The sequence below is a fragment of the Saimiri boliviensis genome, chromosome X (genome assembly GCF_048565385.1).
Source record: "Saimiri boliviensis isolate mSaiBol1 chromosome X, mSaiBol1.pri, whole genome shotgun sequence".
Taxonomy (NCBI): domain Eukaryota; kingdom Metazoa; phylum Chordata; class Mammalia; order Primates; family Cebidae; genus Saimiri; species Saimiri boliviensis.
In genome coordinates, this window is record NC_133470.1 from 2705897 (window position 1) to 2731386 (window position 25490).

General features: G+C 41.3%; 1 protein-coding gene across 4 annotated transcripts in view; it reads right to left on the reverse strand.

The window, feature by feature from the left end:
- Positions 1 to 433: 433 nt before the first annotated feature.
- NLGN4X (neuroligin 4 X-linked) overlaps positions 434 to 25490 on the reverse strand; it is a 342980-nt gene continuing 317923 nt past the window's right edge. For all 4 annotated transcript variants that reach the window (XM_074391996.1, XM_074391999.1, XM_074391997.1 and 1 more), the window contains 3 exons: positions 19611 to 19796; positions 13644 to 14433; positions 434 to 4053 (listed from right to left, as the gene is read on the reverse strand). In XM_074391996.1, coding sequence (XP_074248097.1) covers positions 3204 to 4053; positions 13644 to 14433; positions 19611 to 19796 — 1826 coding nt within the window. In that variant the 3' untranslated portion in view covers positions 434 to 3203. The remainder of the gene's footprint in view (positions 4054 to 13643; positions 14434 to 19610; positions 19797 to 25490) is intronic.

Here is a 25490-nt window from a genome sequence, read left to right on the forward strand (position 1 = left end):
ATGAGCTCCCATTGGTATGACAGTGATTTTTCTGCCTCTTGAGTTTCATTCAGTAGAATCTCTTGCCATCACTTGAAGGTTTACTCACCTAAGGCTCTCTATTTGAAAGTGTTAGGGTATTAGTATGTTGAACACAACTCAAAACACAGTGATGCAAGAATAAGCAGTGGTAGAAATAACTTTCAGACAGTGTCCTCTCAGGAGCTTCACTAAGCAGGGCTTAGTTTTCCAAAATCAGGCCAGAAGAGCCTCCTCAACTGTGCATCTGCCAAAGCTAAAGAACCCAACCCATTACCACCTGATTTATCCGTTTGTAGATTATGTCAGACGCATCACTTAGCTTTTAAAAAGAAAAAGGCATTCAAAGAACAAAAGCAAATAAAATACACCACCTACCAAGAAAGAATGAACGCATAATTATTTGCACAAAGCATTAGAAAATACTGTGATATTTTATTATTAAAAATGCTGCTGAAAAGTTTATACATATGTGTCCGGCCATATATATCTTCTAATATTACTTAAGGCAAAATAAAAAACAAAATTCCAAAATAATAACCCAAGGAACCATTAAACCCTGCGTGCCTTTGAAGATCAAGAATAAAAGCCTAGGAAAGGATTTTTTTTTTCTTACTTTTTTTCTCATTTTTTTTCTTTTTTCTTTTTTATAGATAGCAAGTATATTTTTTCTCATAGAACTCTATGAAGATTCTATAACTTCTTTCCATGTAGAAATAAGATATCATTTAAGATGTACTAAATCACTTTTGATCATAATCCCCTGTAAAAGCTAAAGTTATTCACTTAACAGGAACGTTTTTATTCCTTATTCAAATGTCACAAGCCTGACGCGTTACTGTACATATTGCTAGCAGGAGACAACTGGAAATACTAAACAAATACTGGAATTCACATTACAGACAGACGAAACCAACATGGATGCCACACATCACTTCCTTTGTAGTGTCACGGAGAGCCTATCTGTGGTTGCTCAGGTGGGGTCACACATTGCTTGCCGAAATGACCTGATCATAGCTCTATGAAACAATGAATTGGGAATGAAATCTTACCATGTCACCTCTCTGTAGGAAAGAAATGTTGCTTCATATGTGCTAAGCCGAGATCATAATATTTCATATATTTAAACACAGAGAACCACTCTCAAATTTAACCCAAGACAAGCAACAGGATTTGGGGGTGATTTTTATGCATTTCTAAAAAACATTTTTCTTTTTTCTAGAGGTCACTCTCAAACAGTGATATATCCCTATAGTTCGAGTGTAGGGATTCAGTAATCAAAGGTTGTTATTACAAAAGAGCCAGGCAGCTGGATGATTTTATGGGGAATGTCCACTTTAGCAGAGACATTTAAGAGTGAATTTCTAGAATAACTCACAATGGAGCCCAGGGACATGATCTTCAAATATCTTTGGCTACTCTTTCTTAGTAATGCAGTAATTTTTGAAAGACAAAATATAAAGTAACCATTGCTACCATGTTTTCTTCTACCTTATAATACTCAAAACTTTCCTGAAAATGAGAAGAGAAATGAGAAAATGACAAGCTGTCAGAAAGACAAATCACTGATCTCCAGGTCACCAATTTAAAATGGGTGAAAAATTTCCATTCAATGTCTTGTCAGTGAAGTTATCCTAATTTCCCAGAAAACCCATGGAAAGCAGTTTTAATGTTCTATCCTTTCCCCCCATTCTTCCATATAGTCATAGTTTGGTGACCAGATACACACATCCACAAAAAGTGATATTTTCAGACAAGCATATGTTTTGTTCCATAAATTATATGAAAGATTTTTTTAAACTTGCTTACTGATAAATAAGAGACCGAGTGCTTCAACAAAAAGGAAAGACACATGTCTTCCTTCAATCTGATTAGCTAAGCTGAGCAGGTACTTCATCGGCCAAACCCTCCTGCAGCTGCTAGGGAACACAGAGCCGTATTTACTCCAAGAGGCATAGCCCCACCAAAGGCAAGCTTTCTTCTTTTTTTGGCAGGGCCCTGAAATGGGAAGCAACTCTTCCTAAACATATTCAAAGGGCCAGAGCTACAGAACGGGATTTGTATTTTTTCCCCCCTACTCATTTCTTTGTGTGTGCATGTCTCTATTTCAAGAAGCTGTAAATACACTCCACTTTGGGGACCCATCTCTGTGCTGCAATTTCCTGAAGGCTAACATATACAAATCAAAGTTTTCCAAAACAGTGGTCTCTTAAGCATGCCCTTGCATGCACCTGTGCAACCTGACGGGGGAAATAGGGTGCACAGACCTTCTGGGTCTTCTGTATGACATCACATCCTCCTACAAATGAAAATCTCATATAAGAAAATCCCATGTCTTTGTTTACCACAAGTAATTAAGAAGAAAAGCCTCTTTCGTTGGGGAGGAAACAGAGGTGATATGACTAATGTGTGTGTGTGTATATATATATATATATTTATATACATACAGAGCACAATGAAAAGCACAACCTTGCTAAAAGCTCTTTCAAACTGAAAACACCAATAAAAGCTTTTTTTCTTGTTTGTCTGAGTGTGTTTTTTTGTTTAAACTCACAGCTATATACATTTTTATTTTTTACAAAGTTTCTTAAATATAGTTCAGGCTGGCAAAACACCTCTTTGCACAGAACCATACAGATTTCACTGCATAGTCAATTCTTTTATTTTGACAATAAATTTCTACCTTTTCTTCTCTCTGGATTACAGCTCCACGTGCTGGGCAGAAGCCCATAGACTCTTTCTTCCCTTAAGGAGAGCCATCCATTGTGTGGCCCAGAAAGAAATGTTTAAATTTCCATTGTAATTAAAAAATATTAAGAGTCCCTGGCTGAGTTCCGGAAGTGTCCGCTGCTTCCGTGATGTTGGAAACGCCCAGGTCCTTGCAATGGTGATGTCCTCGTCACAGGAAATCGAAACATCGGGTGGAGTGGCCAAGATCTTAAAGCAGTATTGTAACAGAAATGTACACTTTTCACATTTCATAGGGTCAGAAGTTGATCTCGTAATACCGGAAAACGCCAATGAGAAGGGTGTACTGGGACGACGGGATGACTGCTTTTCTGCATTTTTGTCTAAAGTCGGCGGGAGAAGACTGTTTGTGATTCGGAGACTTACTTTCTGTTTCTTTATCTGTTGTGTGTTGCTGGGCTGGAGGGGCAGAGGGACAGGAGGGGAATGCCGCAAAGCTATACTCTAGTGGTGGAATGTCCGTGGGGTAAATTGGTACTGTTCTGCCCTCCGCTGAAGGTGTTGAAGGTGTGCAAAGGCTGCATCCCGGTCAGTGTGTTTGGAATCATGGTGATGGTGTTTGGCGTCATCAGCGGGATGTCATCTGGCGACCGGCGCAGCGTGAGGGTGTAGTCTGGCGGGCAGGTGAGCCTCAGCGTGTCGTGCGCCTGCAGAGACTCACACTCGTGATCGTGCTCCAGCTGCTTCATCTGCAGAGACATCATCTCTTCATTCTGGATGTGAGCAATATCATTTGTGGTGTTTCTCTGGGGACTGGGGCGCCTGTGAGTCTCATGGCGCCTCTTGTCCTTTTTGTAGTACAGCGCTGCGAAGGCCAAAATGTTGAGGAAGAGGAGCGACGCCCCGACGGCAATGGTGACGCTTAATTCGGTGGAATAATCCCGTTTGGTTTCAATGAGGACAGTCGTGTCCTCGGGCCCCGTTTTGTGAGGGTCCTTCGAGTGTTTGGGATTGTTGGCAGGAGTGATCGCTGGGCGTTTGGTGGTCGGCCATATCTTGGCGGGAGATCGCCGGGTACCATAGGGAAATGAGGTCATGTCTGGTGGAGGAACCTTTGTGGTTGTTGAAACATACTGGAATATCTCATTCAAGTTGTGCAAATGAGGAACGAGTTCCAACCAGAAAGCCACTTTCGTTGCCCGGTAGTGATCTCTCACTCTGGGTTTTAACCCAATATGCAGATAGAGCTGGTCTTTGGGATTATACTTGGACCAGGCCACTTCCTCAAAGCGGTTGGGTTTCGTGTGAATGAACTTGGTATCCTGTGGAACCGGTTGATTTGGATCACTGGGGATAGAACGAAGAAAACAAGAAAGGTCATACTCTTCCATATTTGACTTTAACGTATCTTAAACCAATAAATCAGGAAGTTACAATCTGCTCTTCATGTATATTTATCAATGAGCACAAAACACAAGCAGCATCAAGTACATTCTGCTTTCATCTGACACGTCTACCATATTGTCTTTTCCTTTTAAAATTGCTCTTCTTTCTCTTTTAAATATAAATCCTGAAAGCAGTATTATGGCACTTTTATAATGACATGCTTACTATTTTTCAAGGCATCAAATGATCTTCAAAAATAAAGGAAAAAAGGAAAATGAAGTATCTCTAGGAAAAATTTCAGTCTTTCAAGTTTCACTCATTTTGAACTGTAAAACTCATCCAGGAGTGATTTGCTCCAAAGGGATATTTGGCAATGTCTGGAGACATTTTGGTTTTCGTAGACAGAGGAAAGTTCCTATGAAAGCTGGAGGTCAGGGATGCTCCTCAACACCCTCTGGTACACAGGAGAGACCCCCATAGCAAAGAAGTTATCTGGACCCAAATGTTAATGTCATTGAGGTGGAGAAATTCTGATTAAGAAACTTTTGTTCAAGAAATGGGCATTCTCTTTCTTGCTCAAGAATTACTGCCATGTGTGTACTTATGGAACAATCTTACATGTTCTTCACATGTACCCCAAAATGTAAAATGCAATAAAAAAATTAAAAAAAAGAAGAATTGCTTTTGAAGTAAATGAATAGATGTTGCAGTTTTAGGAATGAAAATTGATATTAACAGTCAAAACAAAAATAGGCTTTATAATTACAAAATGTTTGTAAATAGACATATGCACCATTTATTAGCTCTCTATTTGAAAGTAAAATACGTATGCGTGTGGACACCTTTTGAAGACTGGGTCCAGAAAAGATGAAAGCACACTACGTTAGTGTAAGAAGTTTGGTAAAATGGTGCATATAGTTACGGTGAGGTTAACATGTTTAAGGTAAATAACACACCCAGAAACAAGCTGAGGGTTATTACAGATACTAACTTGTGCTTGGAAACTATGAGCCAAAGAATTAGCTTATTATTATTTGCACAAGTGGGCACAGGTAGAAGGAGAATCATGAACATTTGGAGACAATTCATAAAACATAAAGCATTTAATAAACATCTTTGGAACCAACTCTTTTAAGGTAACACTTCCCCTTCAAACAACAAATGACCAAATTCTCATTTCTTCCTTTTTTTTTTTTTTTGGTTTATTTGTTATAAAAAAGATTTGAGATTATGCATGGTAAAGTGTTACCTAGTGGTTACGACTGAGCATTCAGATGTGATGTACAGACTCAGGCAAACAGGGAGTTGCAACACCCTGATCAATGGCTCCAGGTTTAAGCTAAGGTCTATCTTCCAGGTACTCCTCCTTGGTGGGCCTTTTGTGAAGCTGCCTCCAACCACTGCATATTGGCCTGCAGGGTGGAAGGCTGCAGGAGCAAGGAAGAGCATGTATCTAGCCATTACCAGACATTGTGTAGGATTCAAACAATATACCTGACCCAGAGGTGCCACATGTGCGAAAGGAAGATTTTCTCTCCTCAATTTGAGTCTGTGGTGGTGGTAAAAGAAATCATTTCCCTGTATTCATCTTTCTGAAGCTCTGGATAGTTAACAGCTGTGAAATCTAGAGCAAGTTGTCCAGCCATTATTGGTGTTAACTTACTCCTCTACATAGTGAATGAGAATATCAGGCTTGGAGGTAAGTAATGAAGGTTCAGAGAAAATGAAAAAAATGTCTGGCATATGGTAAGAATTCAGAAAATATTATCACCTTTCTTCCAATATAAAAATTAGAACCCCTACAATATTGCAAGGAAGGGAGAACTAGGGAGTGATATACTGTACATCAGAGTATATACTGTAATTCTATATTACATACATACTATATAAGTATATTGTATATTACATAGTATATACACGTACACTACGTATCAGTTTATACTGTATACTATATGCAATATATGTGTTTACATTATGTGTGTATATATGTGTATGTATATATCTATCTATAGATATAGCTCTAAAATGTATATTGTAATAGATAGGAAAAATAAAGTTGACCTCTACCTTTTAGTTGAATGTACACTAACTGCTGTGTACATTCACCTTACTAAGATGGTGAGAACAAATATATATAATATCATAGGTTCTAATGCCATGAGATTTCTTATTTACTCATAAATAATACATTTGAAAAGCCTTCTGGTTTTTATCTATTATACATGTATTCTTATATGGTTTTGAAAAAATGTTGGATTCAATGTAGCATCTCATGTTTCTTTTGTTTCTTTAAGCCTTCTGAAATAATGTTTAAATTTTCACTTATTTAATGTGTGTTGAAATAAAAATAAATGAATAAATATTTTAGGAAAAAATTTCCTAATATGTTACTGATTTTTAATATTCTAAAGAAATGAATGGAAGTGAAGATTCTTCCTTTTTCTCCGTGGATCCAATTTTACTGAATTGGTTCTATTAGATGTGTGGCAATCTCGTCAATTAGGCAGTGAGCATCTCGGAAGAGGAGTATTCCGTTCATGTTGGCTACTAGGCTATTTTTGAAGGAATTCGTGGTATATTTGAGAGGTAAAGAAAACACATTTATTTTGTTCTTGAAGACTAAAGCAGAGGATTTGGGAAATCCAGATAAGTGAGCTGCCGCTTGACAACAGCCTGTCTATTAAAGATCTGGGAGATGTAAACCCAGAATTCTTAAACCCAGTTAAACTTGTGTAGATTATGACAGCCCAGGCCATTCTCCCTTACCAAACCCTCCAGACAGTGAGATCTGGACATGGGATATCAATGTTTTGTCTTTTAGACTTTATTCAGCATAAGAACTGTTTAAACTCCTGTGAGTAAAATTAAAGATTGCAGTGACTGAGGATAGAAGCACAAGTTGTTCTCTCTAGCAAAATACTCAATGCATGTCTTCCCCCTTATCCTCCAGCACTTAACACATCCATTTCCACCCATCCTATTTTATTTGAAATCTAATTTTGGCAGCAGAGACTCAAGTGCCTAAGGTCTTGTTCATTTCTTTAGCTAGAGATGGATACAGCACAACGATCTCTGTAAAAATATCTGTGAATCCTCTCTGCTGTTCCTTTAAGTAGTACAGGTTTTCCTTATACCCAAAACATTGTTAGCAGTTAACGATCTGTTACTAGTCTAGTTCATTATGCATTCAGTGATTCCTCTTAGGCACCAGGTGAGGATGTTCATTCATTCAGCTTAAAATCTTTTTTTTTTTGGCTAATAAAGGTTGCCTTTACAGCCAGAATTATGCTGCAACTTTCTGTAACCCATCCCCACTACATACCTCATTGGGACTTCTTTTATTCCCAAAGATTTAACAATGGCTGAATATAAGCTAATTATAGGATTCAGCACATTCAAAAGCAGTGATGGCGTCTGACGCAAACACGATAGAAATCAATCTGCTCTACAAACCCCAAACTTGATGGAACAACATAAAACGATCAAGATATGTGTTGATTTGATTTGCCATTACAAAACTATCTTCTCATTTCTGACTACCAATACCACCTAAGGTCTTCTATTTTATATTATAATGCATTGCTTGGCAATTTCAAAGCACTGCCCTTTGTCACACCTTATAAAGAAACTAAGATCCCCCCACTCCTTTGTGTCCATCTCTTTGTAGACAGACCTCAAAATGAAAGAATCCTGGATCAATGAGCACTTGAATTTTATTGATCGGTTTGGACAAACCCCAAAATAATTTTAAAGGAAAAGGACTTTAATTCTCTAGAACACTTTTCAATCCTTAGAGTTAGTGTTCACTTTTCCTTGATGCTGCTCCTCATTTCCAAAAACCGTCTCAATCTACCTTATTTCTCCAATGCCTCTCCATGTTTGGGCTTGCATGGTTTTCTTCCAGCACGATTTTAGTATCCTGACCTGGACTAAACTTGAGGCAGAGGAGAGTCCCCCTCAGGCACAGGCCTGGGCACCTACTTCCCTATTCAAAATAATAATACAAAAGAAATAGCAAGGATTACGTGAGGCCCTGACATTCACTGATTTTAACATCCTGTCTTGATGGAGGTTTTCATGGTGTAGAGCCTCCGCAGGGACTTCCTCCTCATTTCTATCTGTACTCATTGACTCTGCCTTTCTAAGATGGGGGAGCCCTCTCACCTAATGCTACCATGAAAACATACAGGTGACATGGTTTGTAAGCAATGATCTCATTGTCCATCCCTCCTTCCTTCTTTCTTTCCTCCTCTCCTCCTTTCCCTCCCTTTCCCTGTTTCTCTTTTCCTCCCTCCTTCCCTTCTTCCTCTCCTCCTCCATCCCTTTTTCTTTTTCCTCCCTCTTTCTTCCTCTCTCCCTCCCTTTCTTCTTCCTCTCCCTCCATTTTTTCCTTCCCTCCTTCACTACTCTTTCCTTTCTTCTTTCTCCCTCCTCCCTTCCTCTCTTCCCTCTTTTCTCTCACTTTCTTTCCTTTCTACCCTTTCTTCCTTCCTCCCTTCCTCCCTTTTCTTCCTTCCTCCCTTACCTCCCTCCCTCTCTCCTTCCTTCCCTTCCTTCCTTCCTTTCCTTATCCCTTCCTGATTTCTTTCCTTCCTTCCTTCCTCCATTCCTTTCTTGATTCCCTCCCTCCCTGCCTGTCACCTCTCTCCCTTCCTGTCACAATTCTTTCCTTCATTCCAACCCTTCTCCCTTTCTTTTTAACAACATGCCACTCCCAACATCATTTTTCTGTTCTCATTCCAAATCCAAAGGTTTATGTAGACGAGGTATATGTGCCTTCAAACCTAGACTAAAGGTCAAAATCATCTGCTTTGAGATGTCTGCATAGAGCAGGCGTCCCCAAACTGTGGCCCGCGGGCCGCATGTGGCCCCCTGAGGCCATTTATCTGGCCCCCTGCCGCACTTCAGGAAGGGGCACCTCTTTCATTGGTGGTCAATGAGAGGAGCACAGTATGTGGCGGCCCTCCAATGGTCTGAGGGACAGTGAACTGGCCCCCTGTGTAAAAAGTTTAGGGATGCCTGGTATAGAGGCATCCAGATACCATCCACTTCATCTCGACAAACATGTGTGCCATCAGAAGAGTGTGCTGTGTCTGCAGGTTTAGAACGCTTGACATGACACTCACTGAGAGTGGTAAAGCACGTCCTGGCACAATGCGATCCTCTCTCCACGGCACTGTGTAGTGACAGACATGCTGGGAGCTATTCTTGTTTCCTCCTGTCACCTCCAGTGCTGGAAGGGAACAGTGATGGTATGCCGAAATAAGCCCTCCTGTTCTGTGAGTCACTGTCTGAGTGTGTGCTCTGCAGAACGGCGTTAAACTTGGCAGCTCACACTGTGACAACAGATAAGGCACATTCCATGCTTTCTCCTTACGGGCATCAGGTTGGTTTGTGCTCTGCACTTGGTGACACGGAGTCCTCCGCTGCCCTGGACTGATCGGGCCACCACTCAATTTGCAAGAAACAAATAACTAGCAACTACAACCGAAGCCCTTTTCATCCACTGACGAACACCTGGCTCACGAGACTGTGCCTGACAGTGAAATTCCCCACTTCCTTCTTTCATGGGGCTGCCACGGAGGTGTAATCACTTCAACTATTTGTATTTGAATCCACACCTTGCATTTCACATGGGATGTTAAGTTCTGAGTAATTTCCTTGAAAAATCATTTGAGTCATTCTGATACCTTTCCAATGAATTAAAAGAGCTCACTGCATTAATATACTCAGTGCTATTTTAGGGACGTTTCTCACGGGTGGAAGAAACAAAAATAGAGGCTTCAGATGGACCAACATTCGAGCTCTGGATACCTCAATGAACTGTCTCTACCTGCAGTTTTTTATTTCAGTAGCATCAGAGCGTCTCTCCAAGTTGTAGTGGTTATTCCGTCTTCATCTGCTCCAATGATGTCAGGGCCCTTGTGAAAGCTAGAAGCACCCTCAACACAGACCATGAATGGCAACATGGATGTATTCCCTAAACCCAGGGTGGAAATAACAGGCTCCAAGCTAAGTGATTTTAAGAAACAGATTTTTGGTGTTAGAAAGCACTCAATAACAGAGCGATCACTGTAGTATTCTCACGGCTCTCTCAGACCTTCATGATGTCTTGGTAAAAGCATCCAGTTGCTGCCAGCCATGATAACCATCACCTCACAGAACTAATTAACTTCCTTTATCTTTTTCTGTCTTTTTTCCATTTTTTAATAATGAGAGAGCCAGCCTCAGTCTCATAGCCTTTGCGAGTCAGGAAGAAAGAGCTAATGAGAATTTAACAGCAGTATTTAGATTTCACTATTGTTTTGATGGTTCTATAAAATGTATGAGGAATGATTCTAGCTTTCCACTTAAGATAATCGTGTAAAGTTTATTTTAAAATTATATAAGGAGGAAAAGAAAAAGCATATGGTTTTAACAAAAGTAAGTAAAGAGAGTGTTTACATACAAAGTCAGTAATACCTTTGTATGCCAATGCAGTAAAGATTGAATGAGCATGGCCCTTTTGAAAAACTCTCATGGAGGTTTTAGGTTTCAAGAGGATGAAATTCTCTGCAAGGACAGACACCGCCTATCCTAGTGCTGCCACAAAAGAGGGGCTGGCCCTGCCTTCACAGGATACTAGAGATTGAATACTGTCTCCCCGTAAATTAAGGTACACTGAAGTCCTCATCCCAGAACCTCAGTATGTGAGCTTATTTGGAAATAGGATAACTACAGATATAATTATTTACGTTAAGATGAGGTCATACTGGAGTAGAGTGAGCTTTGAACGTCCTTTGGCAGACGCCCTTATTGAAGACGGCCATGTGGAGACAAAGACACACAGGGAGGCCCCAAGACGAGAAAGACAGCGAGTGGAGGGTGCACCTGCAAGCCAGGAATGCCAAAGACTGCACCAAACCCCAGCAGCTCAGAAGCAGCAAGGAAATGACCCCCTACAGCTTTTGGAGGAAAATTGGCCCTGTGAACACCTTCATTTGCAACTTCCGGTCTTACAAACTGAAACGATAAATTTCTGTTGTTATAAGACACTCAGGTTTTTGTGCTTTTTTGTTTTTTCTTTTATAAAGACACAGGTTTCGCTCTGTCGGCCAAGTTGGAGTGCAGTGGTGCAAACGTGGCCCACAGCAGCCTCGACCTCCTGTGCTCAAGTCTTTCTCCTGCCTCAGCCTTCTGAGTAGCTGAGACTCTCAGCATATGCTACGATGCCCAGATAAATTTTTTTCACTGTTTTGTAGAGATAAACTCTCACTGTGTTGCCCAGGCTGGTCTTAAACTCTTGGCCTCCTCAGGCAATCTTCCCACCTCAGTCACCCAAAGTGCTGGAGTTTCAGGCATGAGCTACTGTGCCCAGCACAGACATACAGTTTTTGATACCATTTTGACAGTTTGTTCTTAACAGCTGCCCGAGCAAACTAAGAAACAAGGTCTACTTAAAAAAAGTATTAATTTGATTTCAATCATTTCTTCATACAGGAAAGAACCTTTGTGTAATAGACAAGCATCTCCACCAAATGGTCCCTTCTCCCTTCTCCTTCTGGTAGCCTTTCTCAGACCAAATAAACAAAGTCTGATTATTGAAAACTGGTTCCCAGATGATACATTCTCCACTCCAAAAATAGGCTGTACTTTTGCCAAGAGCACAAAACATTCTTAAGCCACTCCCCACCCAAACCACTTTGGAATCCTTATACAGTATGCCAGCTGCTAAACACCTAGGCCTTGAAACCACCGGTATCCCCAGACCTTCTCAGGATTACAGGGCCCCTGCAGTCTCAGAGCCTCATTCCGCATGGGGAGATGGACCCTCCCTGGGTGACATGCATATCTCACTCTCATTTGCTGTAAAGAGGTGCAGGGGGGATGATGGAGGCACACAAGGGCAGAACAGAATGATACCCCATCCATTTCCACAGGTACATTATCAGACAGGACAAAATGAAAAGATGCCACAATGACGGGAGCTATTTAGCAAGTTTCGGGTTCTTTTCTCCCATGGTTTGCAGAGAATCCTCTTAGCAGAATATTGGCAGACTCTGTTGTGTGTGTGCTTTTTGTATATTTTCTGTTTTCTAGTACATTTAGGCCAATAAATGAGCTTTCCTGTGAGATACACATGTATGTTTGCGTGTGTGTTTATATATGCATTCCATATAGCAATATGATACAAATATATTTTCATTTGCTCACTCTCCATATATAGCTGTTTATATAGCAAAGAAAATGCATATATATATATATTTGTATTTGTACACTGTATATATATTTGTACTTGTATATATAGTATATATATTTGTATATATAGTATATTTGTATATATAAAAATATTTTTCTGTATTTTATATATATACAAATACAAATGTATATGCACTATATAAAATACATATGGGAATATCTATATTTATATATGTATATTAAATATATATAGGAATACATATGTATATTTCTCTATACTTATGATATTTGTTTTCATTCCTATGGCCAGGCGGTGAACACAGCTCCCCAAGTGGTCCATGTGCTGTGATAGCCTTATAATTTAACAAAAGAGATATGGTTGAAATTAGACTTAAAACTCTGTAATCAGAGTTGGTGTGATGGCTCACACTTGCAGTCTCAGCACTTTGGGAGGCTGAGGTGGGAAGATCGCTTGAGCACAAGAGATTGAGGCCAGATGGGGTGACATAGAAAACCCCCCCGTCTCTAACAAAGTAAAGTTTTCTGCATATGGTGGTGTGCACCTTTAGTCCCTGCTATTCAGAAGGTTGAGGTGGGAGGATCCCTTGATCCCAGGAGTTTGAGAGCAGCCTGGGCAACACAGCAAACCTTGTTTCCACAAAAATTCATGTGGGGGCACTTTGGGGCATCCCTGTAGTCCCAGCTACTCGAGAGGCTGAGATCGGAGGATCACATGAACCCATGCATTCAAGGCTTCAGTGAGCTATGATTGCGCCACTGCACTCTAGCCTAGGCAACCAAGTGAGACCCTGTTTCTACAAAAAATAAAAATAAAAATAAATAGCTAGGCATGGTGGCAGTCACCTGTAGTCCCAGCTCCTCAGGAGGCTGAGGCAAGAGGATGGCTTGAGCCTAGGAGTTCAAGGCTGCAGTGAGCTACTGTTGCATCACTGTGCTCCAGTGTGGGCAACAGAGTGAGCCTGAGTCTCTAAAACAACAATAAGAACAAACACCAAACTGTCTGATCATGTATTATCAGAATCGTCATGTACCCATGAGTCCTGCAATTGTAGGTAGGAACTCTGGAATTTCCAATGGGCCATCAGAACGCTAGTAAGAATCTGGTTTGACAGTAAAGCGTTTTGCTCCTAGAACACTTGAGGAGTGAAGAAAGAAAACAATGAGTTCCCATAGACGCTGGGGGAGGGGCTGCCTGTTATTGCTGTGTGTGTGTCTGTGTGTACATGTGTGCCTGCGTGTGTGTGGGTGTGTATGTGTATGTGCTCCTGCACATGCCGGTAGAACCAACACCTGTATTGAGGACCCAAACGAGTGACGAGGACAGCGCAGCCCCGACCCGAAGAGGCACGTACCCAGTTTTGGCGAAGTTCGTCCAGTAGGTCATGACCACGGCGCTGAGCATAACGTCGTTCTTGGAGAAGTTACAACTGAAGAGCTCGGTAGGGCCGATCATGGGGACGCCGAAGACGTAGGGCACCTCGTCGCCGTGGGCCGAGTCGGCCCAGCTGGGCTTCATTTCGCTTTGGCAGTGATGATAGAAGGCATAGAAGTAGGTGGGGGAGCCATACTGCGCGTGCAGGTCGGCAGTGGCCACAGCGGGGGCCACCCACTGGTGGTCAGTAAAGAGAGCCACCAGAGTCTTCCGCCGCGTCTCCGGGTTTTCCTTATCGGCCCAGTCTGTGTACATGAACTTGATAGTCTCTCGCAAAGTGTCTTTCCCTTCAGGATAGCCGTAAAGGTTGTCCACGAAGTTGGACACGGAGAAGTCAAAGTCATTGGGCGTCACACCGTCCTCATTGTCCACGATGCCGTCCACGAACTTCAAGCCTTCCCCTTGGTTGACGCCCAGCATGATGTCGTAGTTGAGGAACTCGCCTTGCTCCATCAGGATCTGAGGGTCGTCTGGGATGACGTCGCCGTCAATCACCGGCCCGAAGGCTATGTGGTAGGTGGCTGGGGTGATGGTCTGCTGGATGAGCTCCTTGTAGTTCTTGTTCCGCAGGCATTCTACCATGTCCGTGGTGTCCAGCATGTTGCAGCCGACCTTGTCTGCCAATATCCGAGTGTACTTGGCCGGCTGGTAGTTCACTGCCCAGCTGGACAGGGCGGTGCCGCTCTGAATGATGGCCTTCTGGAAGAGACCTGCAGGTGCAAAATTGTGCACATGCAAATGAAAACCCGCAGGACAGAAATGCAGCTTTTACTGAGCAATGAAGGCTGTGATTGTCTCTCAGGCATGTGAATTTCTGGATGTAGTAGCATTCAGCTCTGTCAGGGGCCCTTTTACCCATTTTCATTTCGAGTCCCCCTTCCCTCCTCCCCCTGAACATTCATTTTACAGAAGGTTATTCTACACACACACACACACACACACACACACACACACACACGAGTTTAAGAAAATGAAACCACATTGTCACTTTTCCTGCACTGGTAAAATACATGTGACTTCATTTTCCATCCACAATTTGGTGTCGGTTTTGCTTCCTTGCCTCCAGATGCCATATATAAAAAGTAAAACAGAAACTACATTCCCCATTTCCAAGAAAAAAATGCTTTAAACTATTGAATGGTCACAAAGGCCCTCTTGTCTCACAAGCAAAACCAGGTATGTCTTCATGATGGGAAAAAGATAGATCTACTTGAATCAATTTCAGAGTGTTAATTCGGGAATCCATTTCTATTTCTACCTTAAGTCTTATGAATATAAGATTCGGCCATTAAAATAAATACATTGAGTTAGCTATATCTAAAGAAATCCTCAACTGGGTACCTAAGTAAGGAGTAATTTCTTTAAGTCACTTCCTCCAAAACTACATCCATTGGAAACTCAGAGATGTGTATATTTTATTTCACTACATATAAAAAATGCTCTACTTGGTGAGAAACTCGAAAAAGCATGGGCAATTTTAGGAGTAAAATTCTGCGTAGCTTAAAATTCTCCATCAGCTCAGTCTACTACACAAATGTCCAGAAGTATAAAATCTGTATTTTTAACCATGACAGGGCGAGAGATGGCAGGCTGTAAAAATCACAGCATTCTATTTACGATTGCTTCCTGCCATTTCCGTGAATCCCTGCCTGAGACGGGTACTAAAGAATAAGGCATTCAGCTGTGAGTCCAGAAGTTCATGCCCTATCAATTTTTAAGGTCACAGAAGCAATCAAATATGAGGAAAACATGACTGTCATCAGGAAGATGTGATTTTAAAGATTGGAGGATTGCCCAAAGATGACACACAGGTCTGCCAGTTGAAAGCAATATGGCTTTGACCACTATGTCATCAAAGCCATCTTGGGAACGTTTGTCAAAAATGTGCAAGTATTTGCTTGAGTGCTTGGCTCTGAAGATTATTTTTAAATGTCCAAAAAAAAGACCCAAAGTCAACATGTAATCAATCGGATACTTTCATTATTTAAAACACTCAGAATTGGAAAAAAAAAATGTTGCGAGAAGTTCCTTTCCCGCCCTTCTCATAACTACTGGGAATAATTTATGTAGCAGTGTATGTATAAGTAACATATATACAACATTTATTTGTACGTTAGGGAAGTAGTATAACTCCTGATATGATTAAAATACTTGGATAATGAAAAAAATCACCCATAATTCATACTTTAAAGCACAACTCAGCTTAGCGTAATGAGTTTGCTAGGAATTCACATAATTCTTAGCTCTTTCTCCCCTATTCAAAGGTCTGTTTTGCACAGCTGAGCCCGATATTTATACAGCTGTCTACACTGTGTTTTTCCTGCTGTTCGTATATCTTAGGTAAATCCTTAAATTATTATTCTTTTGAGTAAATACATACGGTTCATTATAACTTTCCTCTCCTTTTTATCTTGTAGCTTTTCATTTCATTCTTTGGAATGATAATAATACTGGGGTGAATATTTTCATAAAATTATCTCTTTCCATGTGTACTTTGTCTTCATTAGACTAGATAAGCAGGCAAGAAATTCCTAAGGCTAAGTCTGGGTATTTTTATTTTTATTTCAGACAGGGTATCACTCTGCCACCCAAGCTGGAGTGCAGTGGCGCGATCTCAGCTTGCTGTAGCCTCCAGCTTCCAGACTCAAATGATCCTTCCACCTCAGCCTCCCCAGTAGCTGGGACTACAGGTTTTACCATATTGCCCAGGCTGGTCTTGAATTCCTGGACTCAAGCAATCCACCCACCTTGGCCTCCCAAATTGCTGGGATGATAGACTGTTTAGAAGCACTGCCTTGCAGAAATGACCGATGCAAAGGTGTTGTTGCAGCTGATAATAATTTCCAACCTGTTCACTTAAATAATTAACACTTTCCTCCAATTAGTGTGGCTTAAATGCGTTTGATTATTCCTAAAGTTGGTTCTGCTTTCTAAATCTGCAACTGTGACTATATCAACTGAGAAAAGTGAAAATCTAGGTATTTAAAAAAAATTACTTAGAAATCTCTGTACCAAATGGTTCATCAGATTATTCACTTTTCCTGTTTTTAAAATAAAGTTAATACAAATACGAGCCTTTCCTCTTATCATCACTAGTAAGAGGTCAAAGGCCATTTGGTCTCATGGGCAAAACATTATGAACTAAAAACTCAAAGAATTCATAGTTTGGAGGATTTTAGGAAATCCTCATCCATCCTGTCTTGCTAATGAAGACAGTGAGGAGCACAGTAATCCAGAAACTTGTCCAGATGGTGCAGGAAGTTGAGAAAGTCCTGCGGTTACTTTAAAGAAATATACTTAATTGTATGTATGTATGTATGTATTTTGAGACAGGGTCTCACTCTGTCACCCAGCCTGGAGTACAGTGGCACCTCACAGCTCACTGCAGCCTCAACATCCTGTCTCAAGCAATACTCCCACCACAGCCTAACAAGTAACTGGGACCACAGGCATGTGCCACGAGGCCCAGCTGATTTTTATTTTTATACAAACGGGGTCTCACTATGTTAACCAGGTTGGTCTCAAACTCCTGAGCTCAAGTCATCCTCCTCCCTCAGCCTCCCAAAGTGCTGGGATAACAGCCATGAGCCACCATACCCAGCTGATAACTTTAAAAATAAAAATTCTGGAGATCAAGCTGGGTGGATCACTTGAGGTCAGGAAGTTCAAGACCAGCCTGGCCAACATAATGAAACGCTATCTATTCTAAAAATACAAAAATTAGCTGGGTACAGTGGTGGGCACCTGTAATCCAAGATATTTGGGAGGCTGAGGCAGGAGAATTGCTTTGAACTCAGGAGGTGGAGGTTGCAATGAGCCAAGATTGTGTCACTGCACTCCTGCCTGGGCAACACAGTGAGACTCCACGTCAAAAAAAAAAAAAAAAATCCATTAAGGTTTTGAGTACTTCAGATGTAAACGGTCCAGTCAGTATGGTGGCATTCTGAAGACCAGTGGTGGTGACACAGAACAAATTACAACGCTGTCTTGATGACTGAGATGGCTTTATGAATATTCATTTGCAACTGGCCAGGTAATCCAGGGCTGGATCTGCTCTGCAGATTTTCCTCCTTCTACCTTTTAGGCCACAGCCGAGGATTTGTGATCCTGCTTCCAGAACCAATTGCCTCAAATTCCTGTGGCCTCCCCTTTGAAGTCTCTCATCTGATACTGCGGGGCGCCTCCCTTACCAAGGACAGCAGGGAATCCCACTGAGGGAGCCTCCAGGGAAAGCATCAGGCACTCTGGTGGGGCTCAGGGGTGTGGCTGTCTATGCTGACCACTGCTTAGGCAGCATAACCATCTACTGCTTAGATGTCCAAGCGCACATCTGGTTGGCTATGGTTGCCTATGCTGACTACCATGTCCAAGTGCACGTCTGGTTGAGGTAATATGATGCACGTGTGTTTTTGCGGTTTCCCCTTTCTCTGCTTGGCAGACAACAGTTTTCTACGGATTATTAGCAGGGCTCCCAGGGAGAGTTTGGAGCTTCCATGGGGACAAGCAGAGGATCTCTTGCTGACTAACCCAGCAAGGAGGTCCTTCCTAAAAGTCATACTTGCAGGAGAGAGAGAGAGAGAGAGAGAGAGAGAGAGAGAGAGAGAGAGAGAGAGAGAGAAAAGCAAACTGTGGAAACTTCCACGTGCCTTATGCTGCCATGACCAGCTAGGAGGTCCTTTGCTGATTGCTGAAAGTGAAAGTCATATTTGCAGGAAAGGAAGAAAGGGAAGGAGGGAGAGAGAGAGAGAGAGAGAAAGGAACAAAGAGAGACAGACAGAGGGAGTGGGGTGAAAGGGAGACAGGAAAGGAGATAGGATGTGAGTGGGGAGACAGAAGGAGAGAGAGGAAGAGAGATAGAGAGAAGGGGAGAAAGGGAGAGAGAGGAGGGGGGACAGTGTGAGGGAGAGAGAGAGGGTGAGGGGAGAGACAGTGGCAGGAGGGGAGAGAGAGAGCGTGAGAGACAGAGGAAAAGAGAGAGGGAGTGGGAGAGAGGGAGGAAGATATATGGAGAGAGACACACAGACAGGAAGAGAGAGGGAGAGAGTGAGGGGAAGAGTGAGAGAGGGAGGGAGACAATCAGGGAGAGAGACACTATTCCTCTGGGTGGAATCTATTGCTACCCACAATCTACTTCTACATGAATGTACCAGACATGCTTTAATAGTTCCCGAAGATTTAAAGAATTAATACGAATTAGAGAATGACTTGTAAAAAAACATGTGGCTAAAGCCCTGATGATTACAAAATCTGTACATCTGCATTCCTCACGGACATACTGTCTCTCTTCCATTTTACTCTTACTAAGTTGTAGCTAGAAGTTAATAAAATTTCAAATAGTCAAATACAGTCAGAATGGCAAAAGAAGCAAGTGTCAGGACTTTAAAGTACTTATTTTGTTCCAATCATTGTAACCAACACCTAACTGTCACACATTTAAATTAAGAGAAAAATATTGCTGACCAAGCATGGTGGCTGACATCTATCATCCCAATACTTTGGGAGGCCAAGGCAGGAGGATCACTTGAGCCCAGGAGTTTGAGACCAGCCTGGGAAAACAGTAAGGCCATTTCTCAATAAAATTTTGTAAAAATTAGCCAGTAGTCCTAGGTATTCAGGAGGCTGAGATAGGAGAAGCTTTAAGCCCAGGAATTGGAAACCACATGAGCTATGATTGTGCCACTGCACTCCAGCCTGGGTGACAAAGTAAATGGACAAACAGCTGAGTTAAAAGACACGAAGACAGATTCATTTGATCTTTTGGGCATTTTCTGTTGCCATTTCCAGAGTGACTTTTTGCAACCTGGACATGCATCTCAGATATGAACTATAACCATTCATTTCTTGGTTCGAGGCACTTGCCTGCCCACCCTGGGGACACCCTTATTACCTTCTGAGTAGTGGGATAGGGTCAACAGGCTGACACAGGAGGCCCCAGCCCCGGAGCCAAAGATGGTCACGCGCTTGGGGTCTCCGCCAAAGGCTCCCACATTCTCCTCAATCCAGCGCAGTGCTTGAATCTGATCCAGGAGCCCATAGTTGCCTTTTGCCGCTTGGTCACCGGTACTTAAAAACCCTACGAAAGAACACAGGGCATTTTTGGCAGTCAGATATAAAAAGTGCATACACATCTCCACTATTGGAAAAGATACCTTGTAGCTTGCCTTCTTCATTCTCTCTTTCCTCAACCCTCACCCCCACAAATTAGAGGAAAAAACGAAGAAAAGCTTTTGTGGCGAAAATAATTATATAAAAAATGGTTATTGTTTAGGTTGACATTATGATACCATGTCACTTCAGGGTATATATGTGGCTAGTATAGAAGGCAAAATGAATTCAAAATATTAATAACCTGAAGCAATCCCAGAAGATGCTGTAAATTTTATTAGATTCACGGTATCATTACTATGCACATTTCCTTTTTTTTTTTTTAATTTTTTTTGGAAAAATGCAACAAACTCCTACAAGAAATTTTTCAGGGAAGAAAGTATGTGTTGGCGTCGGGGGAGAGTGTAAGTGCACTTGTGTGTCTGTGTCTAAAAATACGTGCATGTATACAAAAGCAGTGTACATAGGTTTTTCTCACTGAATTAGTTATTAACATTTTAACTCCTTTTAATGCTTAAGAATCAAAATAAGTTACAGACGTCACCAGATCTCACTCATAAACAGTATGCACCTCTATTTTCCTGCAAAGCAAAAATATTAGTTACATACAAAAAATTGTAATTATTGAACCTCAGCCAAAAGCTAATGAATATTCACATATCCCCAACTGTTCCCAAAATATCAGGAGCTGGCCCTGATTACCAGCCATTATTCTAGAGGTCACAAGATTTGCAACTTTTCCAATCACTAGAAGCTAAAATTTGCCTTTAAAATTTTTATTTTAGGTTCAGGGGAACACCTGTAGGTTTATTATGTAGGTAAATTGCATGTCATGGGGGCTTGATGTAGAGGTTATTTCATTACCCAGGTAATAAGCATTTTGCAGATTGGCCTTTTGAGATGTCTTTTCAGGCTTCTGCATTTCTGACAACTGATTGGTCCCACTGGAACCAGTGACTCCCCTGTGTCCCCATACAGAGGCAGACTCAGTGCACTAGAACTGTTTTCCACACCCCTATCATTGCATCCCCAACCAATCAGCAGCACTCATTCCCTAGCCCCTGTCTGCCAAACTATTCTTGAAAAACCCAATTCTCCAAATTTTGGGGAAGGCTGATTTGAGTAATAATAAAACTCCAGTCTCCAATTTAGCCAGATCTGCATGAATTTAATGCTTTATCTATTGCAATGCTTCTGTCTTGACTAATCGGCTCTATCTGTGTAGTGGTAAATGAATCTGTTGCGTGGTTACAGTCTGAGAGCCAAATCGTGTTTCCTATAAATCATGCTTAAAAACCATGTGGGCTTACTGAAGCAGAATTCTGAGTCCAGAAAGTTAGCATTTGAAGAAAAAAAAAGACCCGTTTTCCCAAGGCACCTGATCTGTGACAATTAGCTCACTATCAATCTGTCTTCTTTTTTATTCATCAGCACCTGGCCAGGTTTTCCTGTAAATAAGACTGGAGGAGAGAACAGGCAGCACATTATAGCTATGTGATGTGATGAAGCATGGAAAGGGAGGGAAGAGTGGGAGGGAGGGAAGGAGGGAGGGAGGGAGGGAGGGAGGGAGGGAGGGAGGAAGGAAGGAAGGAAGGAAGGAAGGAAGGAAGGAAGGAGGGAAGGAAGGAAGGAAGGAAGGAGGAAATTTTCCTGGCAAAGCTATCTTAAAGGGCAAATAAAGAGTGATCTTAAAAAATTCTAATGGTGTGATTTTTGGCAAGTTTTTTGACACCAGGAACCCTGGTATTTATTGTAACAAATTAAAAATTATATTTTTAGGACTCCTGTAGAACTAAACCACTGTGTTTTGCCTCCTGATTGTAGAAAGCAAAATGATGGCAGCTCATCAATTTGCAAAGAGCCTTACATGATACCAAATATGAGTGATGGGTTTTTTTCCATGCTGTTCTCATGATAATGAGTAAGTCTCATGAAATCTGATGGTTTCATAAAGGGCAGTTCCCCTGCACACATTCTTTTGCCTGTCACCATGTAAGATGTGACTTTGGTCCTCCTTTGTCTTCTGCCATGATTGTGAGGCCTCCCCAGCCATGGGGAACTGTGAGTCCATTAAACCTCTTTTCTTTATAAATTACCCCGTCTCAGATATGTCTTTATGAGCAGGATGATAACAGAATAATGCATTCCGTTAGTGTGGTTATTTTTAAACAGATTTCATGGAAAAGGTGCCTAAAACCAGGAATCACAGTTTTTCCTTCTACCTGTTGATGGAAGTGAATACCATATAAACATGAGTATTTCTATTCAGGCTTAATATTGTTGTTACAATAGAAAAGTTTCCAATTTTTATTACAGATAAGAATATAGATGTTTCCTCTCCTTTTGAATTATATCATAGGGCTTAGGAAAATAACTGCAGGTCTTTTGTTTCTTCACACACTGCACGTCAGTGGTAAGAAACCCAATGAGGTCACATATTGTTTGTCTTTCAATTAATAAAAGACATTATTATATGATGTTAAAGCCACGGTTCATTTTCTTTTAGGAGGTCGCTCCTTACATAAACACAGTAGGCATTTTTTAGAGACAAATAATCAAGAAATAATTAAGCGAATAGAGAACTGAAAAATCTTTCACCATTTCAGTGTGTGTCGTTCAACTGTAGCTGGTGCATACATATAATATGCATATATAATCATATATATGTGTATGTGTGTATGAATGTGTATGTACACAGACACACGTGTGTACCTTTAAACTAAAGGAGTGATACCAAACAGAACATGTTTAAATAGAAATTCTTGGGTAAGAACAAACATAATTTGTGTTAGCTCACACAAATGACGTCAAAAAGAAAGTTGTTTGGTGAAAATGAAAGCAGAAGCATAAAAAACAGAAATCAGTCAAATAGAGGCAAAACTAATCTTAGATGGTTATAGGAAATCATTGATGAGTCAACTTATTACAAGGTGAAGCTTCAATTTTCTGATTGAAATCATGTAGGATTTAACACAGGAGCACACATTGCACAGGATGGGCTGGAAGGGAGAGAAGCTGATGTCCTGCGCATTTAAATTCTGTAGCCTGATAGGCAGGACTGGTTGAAATTCAGTGTCTTTGATTTTTAGTTTTTACTTAAAAATGGAATGAGTACTAGCAGACAATTTTCCGACTGTATCATGTTATCATGCCAGTATTGCATAGAACCAAAGTCTATTTCCAATGTCAGGAGAGAAAATCTAAGACAATTACAACAGACACATGATTTTTACCGCATAGGTTTCCAAACTCTGGTGCCCATGAAGTCCTATTGAGATTCCTTGCATCATTTTCATAAAGTAGATAGGATCCCCAGACATTGATCTAGAATGAAGCTGCACAGGTATTTTTTAAGTGCTTTAGTTTAAATTATATAAAATAGAACAGCTGAAATTGATCATATTTTAGGAACAAAATATAAAGTAATATAGCTTGTTTATTAAACAATAAAACATCAAAATTTGAAGATAATTGATACATGAGTTTCATGGAAATGAAAATTTGGGAATGGCCAGCCTGAAAACAAATCTCTTTGAGTCCACTTTGAGTCTTTTTTTGTTTTGGAGACAGACTCCTGCTCTGTCACCCAAGCTGGAGTATAGCAGCGTGATTTTGGCTCACTGCAACCTCCACTTCCTGGGTTCAAGTAATTCTCTTCCTCAGCCTCCAGAGTAGCTGGAATTACTGGCACACGCCACCACATCCAGTTTACTTTTGTATTTTTAGCAGAGACAGGGTTTCACCATGTTGGAGACTGGTCTCAAACTCCTGAGCTCAAGTGATCTGCCTGCCTCAGTCTCCCAAAAGTGCTGGGAATACAGGCGTGAACCACTGTGCCTGGTCAACTTTGAGTCTTTCTCCTTGAACATTTCTCATGATTTGCTGCTGACTCTCATTCAATTGGCTGTTACATCCTTCTGATTTTGTTTTTCAAAGAGCTTGTACATCTTGTCCTTCCCTGGGTCTGCATCCTAGTGCCCGAGATGAGAACTACAGATCCCCAGGACCTGCCCACTTGGGTGCTAGGTCCTTTTAGCATCCTCTGAATATCCACACCATCAACATAATCATGATGCTCTCCAATGTAAGAGGATGGGTAAAATCCAAGAAAATGAAAATTGGAAAATTCTGACACAGGAGTCCTAATTCTTGGAATGCTTCTATGAAAATCTTTATTCTGATGCATAAAAATAGCCACCCAAGGCTCCGCAATTCACGTGGATTGTAATTTTAAAAACAAACAATAATAGCAAGCTCAATGTTCACAAATCAGAGACTTGAATGGATTGTCTTGGCTATGAGATGCTATTTGCTTGCAAAAGTGCTAAGGAGTATTTACATGCATGGACACAGAAACACACCTAAGGTGTCTCAAGAAAAAATAGTGGGCTGCGGAGTACTGTGTATATTTTATTTTTTGAGATGGAATCTCGCTCTGTTTCCCAGGTTGGAGTGCAGTGGTGCAATCTTGGCTCACTACAACCTCTGCCTCCCGGATTCAAGGGATTCTCCTGCCTCAGCTCACCAAGTAGCTGGGATTACAGTTGTGTGCCAACACTCGTGTCTAATTCTTGTATTTTTTTGTAGAGATTAGGTTTCACAATGTTGTCCAGGCTGGTCTCAAACTCCTGACTTCAAGTGATATGTCCACCTCGGCCTCCCAAAGTGCGGGGATTACAGGCATGAACCACTGTGCCCACACCATTTATTTTGTTAAAAAAAATAAAATCTGGAAGGAAACCAAACAGTGGAGGGTGATTACCTTGAAGGATGTGGCTATAAGGAATGTTCACGTTTTATTGCTAATATCTGCTTACATTTTGTTCACAGTTTAAATCTCCTTACTTAGCAATCACAATCACACACATAATATAGTGAGTGTGTTGGACAAATTCATTACTGGGAATCAAAGGATCATTACGTGTGGGCCCATGTGACCTTCTCAAGGTACGCCCTACTTATGTTCTACAGCCTGCAAATCCACCACAATACTTGCCAGCTACTTCCAGAATACATCTTGCATTTTGATATGCTTGCCTTTTTATATGAAGTCCCCAAGATCTAGAGTGCCTTCTGCAGGGCTGCCGGGAGACCACAAATTGCCTTGAACACCTTGCCTGAGCACACTTACCTGTGGCTATGGCTGCACACAAAGCTGCACGGCTAGCTCATGGACACAGCACCACTTGAAAGGTCAGTCTGACCTGAAGGTCAGTCTCTGCATCTTCCATAGCGGTCACCTGTATACTCAGGTAGGACCTGGCCGTCTCTCTCTACCAATGTGGGCCCCTTTCCAAAAGTGTCCTGTGTGATTATCTTTATTCTCTTGGCATAGGAAATGGCTTTCAGTGAATTTCTGTTACAGAATGTATCACTTTACACAAAGGCGCCTGGTGATTGCTTTTGGAGTTATTGCTTGCAGTGGATTCAGTCTGACATCCTTGTGGTGGAATCTATTGTAAAGCCTCAAGCACATGACTTAAGATTGCAAAGCCTCACTTTCTTTATACCTGAAATGGGGAGGACATAGCAAGCTGAGGAACTCAATTGAGCAAAGCACAAGAAACAGCATTGCGCCTGGTGTGGAATGTATTCGAACATGGTTGTCTACTAGCCTGCTGCTATGAGTATCAAAGGCCATGCTGGTTAGTTTTGCTTCTCC